Here is a 15,561-nt window from a genome sequence, read left to right as displayed (position 1 = left end):
GTTCCACATTGGTTTGCTCTAACAGCTTCTGCCAAGTCAACAAAGGCCTGAACAGTCTCTGTCTGGAGGGTCAGCTTTATCAGAGGGATGTCAGACTGTTGACAGCATTTATCACATCTCCTCTTCTGTTCCATTGATTTTACATCACTTAAACTAGCGAAATAGTGTTACCGCTGGAAACAGGCCAGGTGTTACTCCAGTATGTAAAAGGGGGTGATTCTGACTTGCAGTTCATAGTGAGAAAGTTAACTTCAGTGTACTCACACATTTACATGCAGAGTAAGATTGAGCATGCTCTTATTAGAAAGTGTGTCATTAACTCTTGCCCTATTACCTTTATAATACAATAAGTAAGGTATACTACATGGCCTAAAATGTGTGGACACCTGAATGGCACAAAAGTATGTGCTTGTTGAACATTTAATTAAAAAAATGGGCATTAACATGAATCTTAATTAATTAATTAATATGTTTGAGGGAGTAGAGTTCCACCTGAGCATGTTTTATTAGACTCGTCCTCGTTATCTCCACAGTCATTGGTTCCATCACAAAGCCACCTCTTGGGTATGCAAAGGTTATTGGGGCACTTGAACTGGTCAACTGGGCAACTGCGGTTAGCTGAAAAGAAACAATGGAAGCAAAAACCTTAAGTGCCTGTCAAAAAAGGAGAATAGTACATATAGCATCTAAGAATGAAACAAATCATTTGCAAGCCTCACATGTCTGTTTTTTTATTTATGTTTTATTATTTTTAAATGTTTTGTTGTATTGCTAACAGCCGGTTTTACATATAAGTTAATATGCATAATATTCTACTTTTGTTTTGACACAGCACTTTTCAGTGTGCTATTCTTCTATTCTCCTGAGCTAGCCTTATATTTATATAAAAAAATATGTATTTGCCCTCAAGCTTTTGAGTTTATTTAAAATAGCAGCTGTGTTTTCCTGAACTATTTGCTCTATTACTCATAGCCTCAGATACTCAACGCATCCTCAACAGACAATGAGTAACGGATGCAATGGAAAAAACAATTTCAAGTGGGATCAGGCAGTAAAATTTCAGATTATAGGACATCCCAGCAGAGCAGGAAATTGATTTAGGGAGTCTGATAATTCTGGCACAGCATCATGTTAAAGTATTTCTCCAAGTGAAAAATGACTCAGCCCTCAAAGGTTTAACATGGTTCTTATCGAATAGCTCAAGAGCTGTTTATGCAGTAAGATGCAATTTGTGGGATAACATTTTAATATGAAATTAAACATTAAACTATTTGACATCGCAGTCTTTTTGTTCCAAGTGATATCAATTAGCAATTTATAAATTATCAACAGATAATGTTACAAAATGACTAAGTAAAGATATAAAAAAAAAATTGATAACACTTTAGTTTAGGGATCAGAATTTAGACAGTAATTCATGACTAATAATTACTCTTGTAAGTGACTAGTTATGGACTTGTTTGGCATTATAAGTATTTATTAAGCCTTTATTGGCTGAATTTGTATTCTTGCTTCATAGCCCCTTTATATTTGCCATATTTGCCATTGTCATAACAATGTATTTCTTAGCTAAATACAAAACATATAAAAAGCTAGTATGATGCAAAATACATCCTTTATAGGGTCTCAGTACTCTGTGTGAAATACATGTAGAATGCGTATAGTATTTCAACAAAGCAGGGAAGGTTATGGTTAGGTTTAGGGGTAGGGGTTGGTGTAGGGTGTTTGGGGGACTCTAAATAAACACAATAAACATGCCCCTCAACTGTATGGTACTATTTAATTAGGGGTGCAAATAACATCTAATACTATTTGCCCTTAGTGCAAAGAGGAATCTTTTTGTTGCTGTTTACACTAGTCATCAAAAGTCTCTGCCTTCTATATTTACTTTATGTAAACAATGAGAGCCTATTAAGGATGTATTTTGCACCTTACTAGCTATTGGTATCTTTTGTGTTTACCTAATAAGTTCATTGTTAGGAAAATACAAATGTAAAGAGGCTATTAGGCAAGTATAAGAAATCAACGAACAAACGGCTAATAAATGCCATACAATTCCAAACAAGTCCATAACTAGTCCATTACAAGTCCAATTAATTACTGTCTAATTTCTGATCCCTACAACACCAATTCTGAAAAAGTCGGGACAGTACGAAAAATGCTAAAAAAACAAAAAAAGAGTGATCTGTAAATTATATTCACCATTTGCTATATTGAAAGCACTACAACTACACATTATATGATGTTTTACCTTGTAAAATGCTTTTTTTTATTATTTTTATTTTTTTATGTACAGTAATTTCAAATCAGATGATTGCAACACACTCCAAAAAAAAGTTGGGACAGTCGAGAGTCAGTGTTATTACCACCTTCTAATAACACTTATTAAGCATTTAGGCACTGAAGACACAAGTTTGTTAAGTTTAAAAAGTAGAATTTTCCCCCATTCATCCATTATGCAGATCTTCAGCTGCACAATTGTATGGGGTCTTCGTTGCCATATTGTGCGCTTCATTATGCACCACACATTCTCAATTGGAGATGGTCAGGACTGTAGGCAGGCCAATCTAGCACCCGCACTCTCTGCTTGTTCAACCAGTATGTGGTTTGAAGTGGTCCTGCTGAAAATGCCGGGACGTCCCTGGAAAAGACGGTGCTGGATGGCAGTATATGCTGCTCCAAAATTTTTACATATTAATGGTGCCCTCACAGATGTGCGAGTTACCCATGCCATGTGCACTGACACTGTACAGACACTGGCTTTTGGACCTGATGCTGATAACAGCTTGGATGGTCCTTTTCCTCTTTTGCATGGAGAACACAACAGCAGTGTTTTTCAAAAACTATTTGAAATGTGGACTCATCGGACCAAAAAACACAGTTCCACTGTTCTACTTTCCATCTAAGATGAGACCGAGCCCAGAGAAGTTGGCAGCGCTTCTGGACAGTGTTGATGTAGGGCTTCTGCTTTGCAAAGTGAAGTCTTAACTTGCATCTGTGGATGCAGCGGTGAGTGGTGTTGACTAACAAAGGTTTACTAAAGTAATCCCAAGCCCATGTTCGTGATATCCATTACAGATTAATGATATTTCTTAAGACAGTGACGTCTGAGGAATCAGAGATCACGCGCGTTCAGAAGTGGTTTTCGTCTTGCCCTTTATGCACTGAGATTTGACCAGATTCCTTGAATTTTTTTTACTATATTGTGCACTGTAGAGGGTGAAATGCCCAAAATCCATCCAATTTGTCTTTGGGGAACATTGTTCTCAAAGTGCTGGATTATTTGCTTAAGCATCTGTTGGCAAATTGACAAGTCTCAAATGAGCCTTGCTCTTGAAGAACTAGGCTGTTTACATACATACAGTACTATGACACAATTGCCTGACCTGTTTAACATCTCCTGTTTCACATTGCCTTGTTATTTTAACTCGTCAAATTGTTATTAGTCTTAAATGGCCCCAGTCTCAACTTTACTAATAAAGAAAGCAAAAAGTTTTGTTGCTGTTTGAAATATTACATGAACCATCAGGTTTTGCACTTTTGCACGTTTGAGTCCAAGCTGTCATTATTTTCAATGCTGTCAATATATATATTATTTACGCTTTTCACTCAAATTGTTATGCTGATTACATCACTTAATAATAAGAAAAATGCAAAATAGAAGAATTTTCACTACTGGTCTCAGACCTTTGGACCCAAGAGCATACATAATATACAAAAAAATAAAATTAGTGTATATTCTAATTGATTTTATATAAAATTATATAATATATTACAAATAAAAATGAAATTCTGTATTGAGTGATACATACAGTAATATGAACAATTTACACTATGTGCATATTAGATGACAGCTTGACACCACAAAGGTTTGATGGTTCAGTAAAGCAGATTCAACAGGGATTATATGTCCCCGTCAGGGAGGAAGAAAATGAGGTACATACAGCATATGTGAGGCTCCTCATCACTGCCATCTAAACAGTCATCATCTCCATCACAAATCCAATTGGATCGTACACAGTGCCAGTTCCCACACTGAAACTCATCATTTCTGCACCGCTGGGGCTCCTCTTGACCTGCAGAGTCTAGAAAGAGTAAGAGAGAGAGAGAGAGAGAGAGAGAGAGAGAGAGAGAGAGAGAGAGAGAGAGAGAGAGAGAGAGAGAAAGAAAAAAAAACTACACTGAATTGTGTGCTTCAGCAAGAAAAACATTGTCAATAACAGTGTTGGGGGTTTTGTGCATTACATAATTTGATTCCTTTTAAAAGGAAAAAAGACTTTTGACTTGTGGCATAAAGTTTGGTCCTCATTGCAGATTATTCTGGCCAAGAACCATCCACTTAGACAGATACCATCTGACTAACATGTAAAGCAACATACAACCGTTTGTTTTGTATTTACATGGAATTTAGGGGGATCTAAATATGAAATAGATATTCCACAATAATAGACCAGAAGAAATTAGTGGATGTGTGCATAATTTCATTCTGTCCAAAAGTAATTTCACAGACACAAAACTAAGTGGAATATAAAGTTCGGCTGATGGAAAAATGCTTCATCCTAAATTATAAATCACTGAGTGGTCTGTGGGTGTGCTGCCTGAAGCTAAGACTACGAACAGATTATTTCATTTTTACACAACAATACCCATGTTACTTTTTCAACTACTGAAAGAGTGTTTATTATTATTATTATTTATTTTATTTCTTTTCTGATAAATACAATTGAAAATATTTCCCTTCCATATAATGTAGTCACATTTGCCTACACTGCAAGCGAGCATTGAGATGTGACAAAATTAGAATTCTTCCCATTAATAAACAAAGATGTCTGAAAAGCAAAAGCTGCGACGTTGTTGCAAGAAAACCATGTTGGGGAACAAAAACCTAATAAAAAAAATAAATAAAAAACATTAATTCCCAAAATAAAAGTAACAATGTAACATAATTCATTGCTTTTTAGTAATACCAATATACAAATATTTAGAACATCTGCCAATTTGTTGGTGGTTCTGCTTTTTATATGTTACCTTGTTTCAAATCACTGATAATTAATTACAAAGAACTTAAAATAATACATTTATTCTATATGTCTCTACATGTCTTCCATGTTTCAGAGTAACTGGTCAGTTATAAACAAAACACTGAAACAAAGAGCACATTTTTAACTCCCATTAACTGAATTCTGAACAGCCTCTTGTTAGGCTCAATTTTCTTAATTGTTCAAGTGTTCTTAACTCACATGTACTGAACTCTGAAGTTTGTCTAAAGCAGCCTCTTTAAGGTGAGTTATTCAACTAGTTGTGTTAAAAGTTTAAAAAGTAATTCCACCTTGTGAAATTCAAGCAGCACAAGGTTTAAAAATGCAACTGTGCTGTCACTGTCATCCTATTCAAAGTAATTCCATGCAAGAGACATTTTATTTTACACACAGCATGAATTGTAGCCTAATTGTCCAATGTATTTTTCAGCAGCCTTTTCACAGGAAATAATCATCCCTGATCTTGAGTGATTTTTAAACAATCGGCTGATACCGATGTTTGGCCGATACATTGGTGCATCTCTAAAGAAACCTTCCTCCAACACTGGTTAATCAGACGAGTCACGCATACTCAAAATCTTGAAAGGAGCCAAAACTTAGTTTTGATCCTTTTCTTTATTTGAGCAACTACTGACTTTAGGTCTTTTCCCATGTATTTCTTCTGAGGGAACCAGATTTATAGGACCTACCAGAGCAGGTGACATTGTTCTTGTCCAGATGCTGGTTGTCAGCGCATGCGCACACTCTGCCTCCTGGGATAGCCAAGCAGAGGGTATTGCAACCACCATAATTCACCCGGCAGGCATTGTCACCTAGAAAACAAACATAGGACTCAACAACGCATATCTACAAATCTTCCCCACTGCTTGGGCACCTGTTTATGTGTTCATCCCCTTAATGGCTTTTAGCAGTGTCTCTCCTTGAAGCGGGGAACATAAAGTTCTTCTTCACTGCCCACTCAGAACCAATTTCCTGCTCTTCGGGGATGTCGGTGGTACATGGGGGCATTATTTTTAATCACACATCAAGTAAATTATGGGAAACATCTGAGAAGAGAGCCATTTGACACTTCTTTCCTTTCCCTGACACAATTTGTTGTGTGGGCAATGACATCTACGATGGGGGAGGAAAGGAGAAAATGCTGTTTTGTGAGAAAACTGTCACTTATTAAGTTGAAGCATGGGGACAATAATAAGGTTTCATTTAGGGAGTGGTTGAAAGACATTGCCTGAACCATTGAGATAAAAACTGTTTTGCAATGGCCAATTTGTGAAAGGGAGACACAATTAATCTTTTTTATGGCATGTGCTTTGGAGAAATTTCTCTTCGTATGAGAATGTAGACTGTCAAAAAGCCCATATTTTGGGGGGCAGACGATGCAATATGAACATTCTGAAAGTATCCTGCATGACATAACTGGAGTTCTTCCCCTGTGGCAAATCTTGCTTATTGGTGTTAAAGGGATAGTTCACCCAAAAATCATTATCATGTCATAATTTTCACACCCTCATGAGATGTTAGCCAGAACATAAAAGACTGACAGCCTCAGTAACGGTTCACTTTCATTGCATCTTTCATTTTGGTGACGGAGGCCGTCATTTTGCTTAGCATCTCTTATTGTGTTCCACAGAAGAAAGTACGTCATATGGGTATGAAGCATCTGAGGGTGAGTAAAAGACATCATTTTTTATTTTTGGGTGAACTATGCCTTTAAGAGCCTTGTAAGCCCGATGTCAGGATGAACATATTTATATCAGTATATGTATATGCTTCTCCCAACTGCCTTATTCTTAGTCTTATTCAAAAAACAAACAAAAAAGAGTTAGTCTCCCTGACAAGCGGTGTACTGTCTGCGCTTCCCTCAGGTAAATGAAAGATGAAACATGCAGGAGCTGTACTGTGTTTTCTGTGCCGCTCGTCTGCATGTGCGAGGGCCCTGCTGAGCAGCATCCCTCCCTCTGAGTGTTGTGACTGGCACTTATGAGGGAGGATGACAGTAATCATGCCTCCTTGCCTCAGACATCCACACTGAGTTAAACATTTTAAACAGAGCTTTAGCCTCCACTTCACCCGATTAAACCCACCCACTCAACAGCGCAATTCTAGCTCTATAGTTCGGTCTGTGCTAATCACAGTTAAAGCCATGAGAATCTGTAATTGCTGAGCTGTGTGTAACAAATGCAATTATCATTGAATTTTTTGAAAGAATGCTCCTTTGCTTGTATTAAGTAAAATGCAACAATGCTTAACACAAGAATCTAACACAGTATAATTTGATAATATTAAACCATTATGCTCAGAAAAATAGAATATTGTGGAAAATGTTGTTATATAATAATTTCAAGTGTTAAATATTCTAAATATTTGCTGTAAGTGATTTTGGCCATTTAGCCAACTTCTGCCTTTTTTTTTTACCCATAACTTGAAGTGTCCAATGTAAAAGAATTTGTCCGCCCTGAAAAAGAAAATGCTACGTGACATGGCACAATCACAGCCAATAAGAACATATTTCACACTTAATATACAGCTATGTGAAGCTGGATTTTGGACCAATGGGATTTCTCTGTGGGCGGGGCTACCCAGCGCTGTGCCGCTGCAGGAATAGAAACCAAGCCATTGACAAAATGTCCTTTTGCTTGTCGCTCGACACGGTCATGACTGATTAGGACAAAAAATCAACATGAAAAAACAAAAAATACATGGAAGAGATTGCTTTTATTGCTTGTAATAAAGCATCTGGGGTGTTAGTTAAAGGTGCAGTATGTAACAATTTTCATGTAATATTTGCCTTTTTTGCCAACGTGTGAATGGCTTGTAACGCAACTTAAAAAATTAGCCCTTCCCGGACTTCCTAAGTTGCCTATTAAAGCCTGTAGACTGATTTTCATGTGAAGGGAGCGGGTCGCTTTTGCCAGGAAAATCCAAAGGACGTGACGATTATGCACACTCCCGAGAGCCTTGCCTCAGAGCTTCTACAGCGACAACAAACTGCAGCACTAGGTAACGTTATCTTAGAGATGGAATCCAGCAAACGTCCGGCACCCAGCACAACACCTACCCCTACACAAACTCAGAGTAAGACCAAAAAAACAAACAAAAAAAAATGTATCTACTGAATCCCATCTGGCTAAGCGGGAACGTGATCATGGTCAAGTGAAAACTAAAGTGAACATCAGCAGAGCATTTGACTCCTGGAGGGAACTTTGTTCGGTTTTGGGGATCAAAACCGACCCTGAATTGGCATTCTTCTTATTGGACAGGTAAGTTTACATAACTGCAAAGTATGTGAAATATAGTGCCATAAGGATTGATCTGTGTAATTTTAGCTAACTTGATCTTGCCTGCTAATGCTGACGAACTGCAAGCTAACTTGCTTTGTAACTTTCAAATAATTTCAATGATTATTTAGACTTTATACTAAAAGTCAGGTATACAGGATAAATTTAAGCAAATACGCTGGTTTCTTGATCGTAGTACAACATATGACATACAAAACATACAATAGTGCAACATAACAGTGCAGTGCAACAGTAAACTGTCTGGAATAGTTCGGTAGTATGTAGCTGTATGTGTGTATCAGTATGCTATGTTAGCTGATAAGTAGTTTTAGTTTAGTCTCAAAGTTTGTAGTAAAACAATCATAACTGTGTAATTTTAATTATGCTACCTCATCTGTCAGCATGATGCCGGTGAATCACGTTCAGCATCTTTGTACGTTACGTCATTGTTTTGGCCGATGCTCACTCGCTTGCGTCCCTATGGAGTGTGTGCACGAGCGCGAGCATGAGCAACAGGTAGCTAGCAGCAGTTCACTTAACGGCCACAGGTGTCATTAGTAACAAGGGTTTCTGAATCTTACATACTGCACCTTTAATTAATTACATCACCACATTTTGTCAACTACACACCTTCACTCCAAAACCCCACCTTCCATTGTCATCAAACCTGAACATGCACACAGATTGACAGGCAGAGCACGTAAAAAAATACTTTACTCGTACTTTTTTACAATTTCGGGCTGTCATAGAGACAGGTGTGATTTTTCAACATACTTATTTCAGTGATGTATATGAGGTAATAGGGATAAAAAAAGATCATAGCACTTTTTAAGTGACCTTACCTATCTGGCTTTGTGCATCATATACTCTGAGCCCAAACAGAGGGGGCCTCTCACTCCTAAGCAGAGTGACTTCACCAGAGAGCAGATCCAGCTGGAAAATGGAGGCGTTCATGTACTCCGTCCAGAAAATGGAATTTTGGTGGTGAGCAATCCCAAAAGGGTGGTTAAGCTCCCTGCCGCTGTACACAACCTAAAATCACAAAGAACCACATTAATGTACACATTTTGTATTCTGCTTCTTGTATTTATCTACAGAGAAAAGACTCTAGCAGGACCTCATATGTGTCTCTACTAGAGTTTAAAAAGAGATCTAACCAGTGTCACAAACTGCATGTTTATTTTTGCCAAGATATCAAAGTTGGCAATCAAAAGTCAGAGATTTGAACATGAACATTTCGCCTCATTCTTCCAAAACTAAATTATCCAAGCTTTGCTATCAATCTGAATTTTATAGCTCTGTACTCTTACTCTGTCAACAATTATCTTATTTGTTTCTAATTATATTTCCCCTAAGACATTTTAGGTGAAACTTATGAGAAAGTTCAGTGAACTTAATTATGAAATCCATTAAGTCACCTGAGCTGTGAAAGAGCAACCATTGAGCAATAAAATGTCCCTCTGGGTCAGGACACTCACCATTCTGCCAGTGCCATTGAGGTAGATTCTCTCAATGTGATCATAATAGGCATCACACCAGTACATGGTACTGGTCCCATGATCCAGTGTGAGCCCATTGGGCCATAGCATGTTGGATGTCACAAATATGTTCCTGTAAGATCCATCCATCCAGGCCTTCTCTATCCTCCCAATGCTGTCGTTCACTTCATCCTCTTCCCAATCTGTCCAGTACATCCAACTGCAACAAAACCAGAATACATTAAGTCTAGTCCATGAAAACCAAGACTGCATTTTCTTTTGAAGCAGTCACAATTGAAACCACACAGTTGCAGCATGTAATACATGAATGCATCAGAAGTGCTCACACTTCTAAGGCAAGACATCTCCTTTTTATAATATTATTATAGTAAGATCTACCATGCCCAATATGAATATGCATTTTAAGAAGTGTTATAACAAAACCAACATTTCAGTAGCCTGAATCAATACCAGTGGAATTTGAATATTCTTGATACCAGTTTCAATACAGCAACAAAAATTAATACTAATTTCTTCCCAGAATTCCCCCTGACCATTGGCTAATTGATAATAATATCTTTTTTTTAAATTTCCTTTTCTATGTTGGGCAAGTAGGCTCTGATCGGTTACTCTCAGAGGGTTAGTGATATTTGAAAAGTGATTGGGTCAACGTTCTGACATGATCCTTTCTCTGATAAGTGTACTTAAGGGATTTATTGCCTCCGAGTACAACGCGGAGGCCAACACAGGCTTTTCTGTTTCATCAATGATAGAAGCCGTGCTTCATGCGCACCACATAAAACAGAATGGGATAGAGGGCAAATCAAGTGCTCTCTGTCCCAGTGTGTTGGCTGCGTGACCCCATGAATTATTCAGAAGGCAGACAGCATGCTCTGAGTCTCATCCTGCACTGTTTGAGTATAATGAAAATGAGAAAATATTAGCGAAAAGTGAGGGAGAAGGAGAGAGGGTGAACGAGAGAGATAAAGAATAAAAATAGAGAACGAAGGCGAGGAAGAGGCAGGCAGACAGAGGACTCCATTAATTCTTTAAACTGAAGCATCTAGATTGAACAATAAGGAGTTTAATACAATGCACTGTGAACTGGTAGGAGTTCACAATATCAGTTTTAACCCACTGAAAATCCCACGGCGTGAAGACAATTTGCTCCTGGGAGTGAATACAGGACAGCAAGGAAGTGAGCGTAAGAGATAAAGAAAATGAAACAAATGGAGAGGCAGAGATATAAATTGTGAAAGTCTAAAAGACAGAACACGAGATACAGAAAGATAGAAAAAGAGTCACTGAGTCAGTCAAGTTTATCTTTATCATGTTACACAGGCTGCTTGTGGCATGAACAGAGATGTATATGGGGAGGAAGATAAAGAAATCGGGACAGGTGGGTGTTTTTTTTTTCTTTTTTCTAACAAGGGAATCCCATCCAACAGACCAGGCAAAGATCAACATGCCACCTGCTCACCTGATACATGGCCAACCCCTAATATTGGGCACGAACCCCATTTCTATAAATAGGCCCATACAGGTGGGTCAACACAACAGTCAAATTTGTATTGGAGAAACATAAAATAATTCAAATAAAAGGCTTACACAGATTTATGAAGCTAAAAGATAAAGGATAAAAAATAAATAAATAAATAAATAAATAAAAACTTCCATTCTGTCCAAATCCAATTAGGCAATAGTGTATTATTTATTTTTTATTAAAATTATAAATATAGTGCTGTCAGTCAATTAAAATATTTGATAACGATTAATCATATGATTTTTCATAGTTGATTGTGATTAATCACAGTTTTTGAAAGTGCTGTAATTTCAATATAAATGTTTCTCTTTTTTGTCAAAATGCATTTAGTTACTTCTTATGAAAGAAAACAAAACAATATGAAAAAATAATGTTTATTACCATTTTTTAAATAAAACCTTCCACATTGTAATGATTGAAATGCACAAAAATTGCACCAACTAAGTAACATTTAACCTTTAAGTGTAAGTATTGGGAGGTTGACTAACTGAATTAACTTGTCACCATAGGTTGTTTATTTGGTGCAATGTGCATTAAAGCTCGTCCTCTACAATATTAAAAGGCTATCCACTTTCCTAAAGCAACCATAAAGCAGCATTCACATGATTTGAAAGTGCTGCAGAGAAGGGCAGAGTTCGGAATGGCAGATTGTCCATACTACTCTTACTGCTCCTGCAATATCTCATATAGCAAAAATAGTAAGAGAAGTATGCTATTTAGAACAAGTCCAATGTCTTGTTCTGCTTTTAGATGATACTTCATCCAAATTGTCTGGTAATCATGATCTAGCAACTGGGTCAAACTAAATATTGTTTGACCTTTGAGCTGTGTGTCGACAACGGGAGAACTCCAACAAGCTAACAAGCCGCAGCGGTCCAACATTAGTGTATCATAAGGTTTTTAGATGATGGTTAAGACTTAATGCGCTTCTGTGGTAATTAAATTCTACCTAACAAAGGATACAAAGTAGTTTTTTTTTTTTTGTTGTTGTTTTGTTTTTTTGAATAAAATAAAATGTCAGAATCTAACGTAAAATTTGTAAATGCGTTAATCGCGTAGAAAAAAATTACGCGTTAAACAATTTAAATAAATTGCATGCGTGTAGGGGGTAATTTTGAAAGCTCTAATATTTATGCATGATGATCCCCAATGACTGTCCCAAAACAAAAGACAAATTAGGACACAAAAATGGATACTAGACAGCAGCTACCTTTACATGTTCCCTAACAAATTTTGGAACTATGCATGAAATCAAGCTTCCGTAAATAGAAGCATCTGCATTCACGTATTTGCTTAGAGTCTTTCGGCCTTAATAATCCACTAATAATCTGACAGATAGTTCAATCAGAATGAAAATCCTTCATGTAAAAAAAAAAAAAAAAAAAAAAAAAAAAAAAATCAATTGAGCTTGATCCAAATTAAATTTCTCTGAAGAGGTGGTGCAGATCAGACATAAAATAATATTTCCCATATGTGAACCTTTAAAATTGAACTACATTAACAATCCAATTACAAAATAACTTGCAGTCAAATTAAATTAAAATAGCACCAAAATAGAGGGCATGATGTACCATAAGGTGCATGGTATACCATAAAGTGACAAATGTAAAGCCACTCTATTTTGGCCAAAGTTCATGCACTCAGTCATCTCATGCTCTTTTAGAGAAGTCAAACATTTCCTAAGTTTCCACATTCCACCTTCCACCATCTTTTTCAAGTTTGTGGTTTTTTTTTTTTTTTTTTGACTAGCTGTCAAAACAGGACACATCAATAAAACCTCTTAAGAGGAAGCTGCTGTGCTTCTCATTTCCTGTCAGAGCACTAGATGCAGAAATTTTTAGCTTTCCACTCTCAAAAAAATATGGTGTCAAACCATCCGCGTGACATCTTCTGAGAGTGCCATTTTCAGTGGAAAATGCTTTTACTACACATTTTAATCCTTTTCACACCACTGAAGTTATCCAATCAGGAATGACATGCAGTTGTGTCTGAGGAGGTGAGTTGGCGCTTTTGCACATTTGAATATGTTTGCACATACATGCACCATTTGGTAGTGTCTGTTGATGAACTCACAAAGGGACAATTTCAAGCTTGCTGTCATTGCCCCTTGTTTATTTTATTGTTACTAATGCCATTCAAGCTGCATTAGCTTCATTAAATGCAAGAGAGAGTTGCATATATTGTACAAGTGTGAGGTCTTCGCAATGAACATAATTACGGCTCTAAGCTAATGAACCCATTGTGTCTGGAAATAATTTAACTATTCCACACTTGCTATCCCTCTCTTCAAATGATTCAGTAATCAACACCTCTGGGGTTCACTAAAGATGGTACAATCTATTCCAACGTGTATTAATTACTTAATGATAAGTGCAAACTCTTAAAAAAACATTTCTTTACAGAGATTTTAAAAAATTACAAGTACTCAAAGCACTCATTAGATACCATGCAATGTGGACTAAAGGATAATAACAAAAGCACCATTGGCCAATCATTATTTCGTACTTGAGTACTTTTTAATCAGTGCAAAAGAGAGTAAGCAGGTCCTGTGATTGGATCTGAGAGGGCGGAGAGTGGTTGTTCCCTTGTTGCAGTATCTTGGTTCTTCAGTGCATTTGACTGGCTGCACCTTCTCAGGATTCATGAGATACACTCACACCCAGGGAGGGTGATAATGAGATTGGCTCTGGGCCATCAAATTCAACTTTTTACTGGCTGTGCCATGTCAGCTTACTGATGAACACACACAGAATGAGGTGCGCATGGGGATGCATGCATGCTTCACAATTGTTTGTACTACTGCAATCTCCTCTGAGGTGAAGTGCAATGTAAACAAATGTTAGTAAATAAATTATAACAAGTAACCTACTGTTGCTTAAGGCCAGGTGGGCAGTTAGTATAGCTCAGCATTTCAACATTGATAATTTCTCCATGTTGCTTGATGTAAACTTGTTTTTAACCATCTCCAAGCCAATTTCAACAATTTTTTTTCTCTCGCTGTGAACGACCCTTTACAGTCCTATGTGTGTGTGTACCCTAGGAAAATATGAGCAAAGTAGGCTGTGAAAAAAATGTCTTTATTGGTTATCCTTTTGATCCTTCATTCAGAATATTCACAAAAATCTAACCTTTAATTGAAGTAAACTAATTGAAAGGGAAAAATCTCATAATGAAATAAATATTTTTTCTCCAAAACTTGTTTGCCACAATTATTGGCACCCCTAGAAATTCTTATGAGTAAAATATATCTGAAGCATATTCCCATTCGTGTTACATTTTTATCATATTACTATACTTTGCATAAAGAAAATAATGAAGCCTACATACAGTACATAATGATTCTCATTTCTGTAACAGTTATTATTTTCTTCAATAAAATCAGCGAAAATGAAAGGCAGTGCCAAGAAAGTACTACTATAATAGTTTCCAACCATCACTGTTAAGGATCTGTTTTTCAAATATGAAGAAAACCATTTTAAAGCAGTGCCCTGCATACCAACAAACTGCTTTAAGCGGCTAATTAAAATACCATGGTCAATAGCATCAAAAGCTGAGGTAAGATCCAATAAAACTAAAGCAGCATGATCTCCAGAGTCTCAAATTAACAGAAGGTCATTTACAACCCTTAATAATGCTGATTCTGTGCTGTGGCCCACTCTAAATCCAGACTGAAATTTGTCCAAGATATTATTAGTTAAAACAGAATTCAACTGGCTAAGAATTACCTTCTCTAAAAAAAAAAATTCAGAAGTGGCTGCACAATCGCTTGCTTAAGACATGAAGGGAATATCCCATTTTGCAAACTACTATTCACAATCGCAAGGACACTTGGACTAACAATATCCACCATCTTAATAAGACGACGAGGTGAAACTGCATCATTTGGGCATAAAGAAGGCTTTAAATGAACTATGATATCTGTAATTTGTGATAAAGAAACTAATTTAAACTGACAAAAACTCTCGCTATTCACCCAAAATAACTTCCCAACGCATCCTTAAAACCAGTAAAATTCACCTGATAAGCAAAACTGCATAAGATATTAAGACAAGTCTTCAGAAAATGTATCTAATAGTGTATTTTGTCATATGGCCCTGGCAGATTTTTTTCACTTGTTTTTCATTTGCCTGAAACAAGTAAAAAAAATCTGCCAGTGTCACAAGACGAAATACAATTACATTTATTAAGCCTTAATATCGCATGCAGTTTTGCTTCTCAGGTGA

General features: G+C 36.8%; 1 protein-coding gene across 1 annotated transcript in view; it reads right to left on the bottom strand.

Moving 5' to 3' along the window:
* The window catches only part of LOC127448473 (low-density lipoprotein receptor-related protein 1B-like), a 508,438-nt gene that overhangs the window by 229,126 nt on the left and 263,751 nt on the right, over positions 1-15,561 (bottom strand). Inside the window, exons 12-16 of the mRNA XM_051711016.1 lie at positions 9,796-10,015; positions 9,160-9,349; positions 5,729-5,851; positions 3,945-4,085; positions 493-618 (exon numbers count right to left, since the gene is read on the bottom strand). Coding sequence (XP_051566976.1) covers positions 493-618; positions 3,945-4,085; positions 5,729-5,851; positions 9,160-9,349; positions 9,796-10,015 — 800 coding nt within the window. The remainder of the gene's footprint in view (positions 1-492; positions 619-3,944; positions 4,086-5,728; positions 5,852-9,159; positions 9,350-9,795; positions 10,016-15,561) is intronic.

This window comes from Myxocyprinus asiaticus, chromosome 11, assembly GCF_019703515.2.
Source record: "Myxocyprinus asiaticus isolate MX2 ecotype Aquarium Trade chromosome 11, UBuf_Myxa_2, whole genome shotgun sequence".
NCBI classification, from domain to species: domain Eukaryota; kingdom Metazoa; phylum Chordata; class Actinopteri; order Cypriniformes; family Catostomidae; genus Myxocyprinus; species Myxocyprinus asiaticus.
This window is presented reverse-complemented; position numbering and strand designations above follow the sequence as displayed.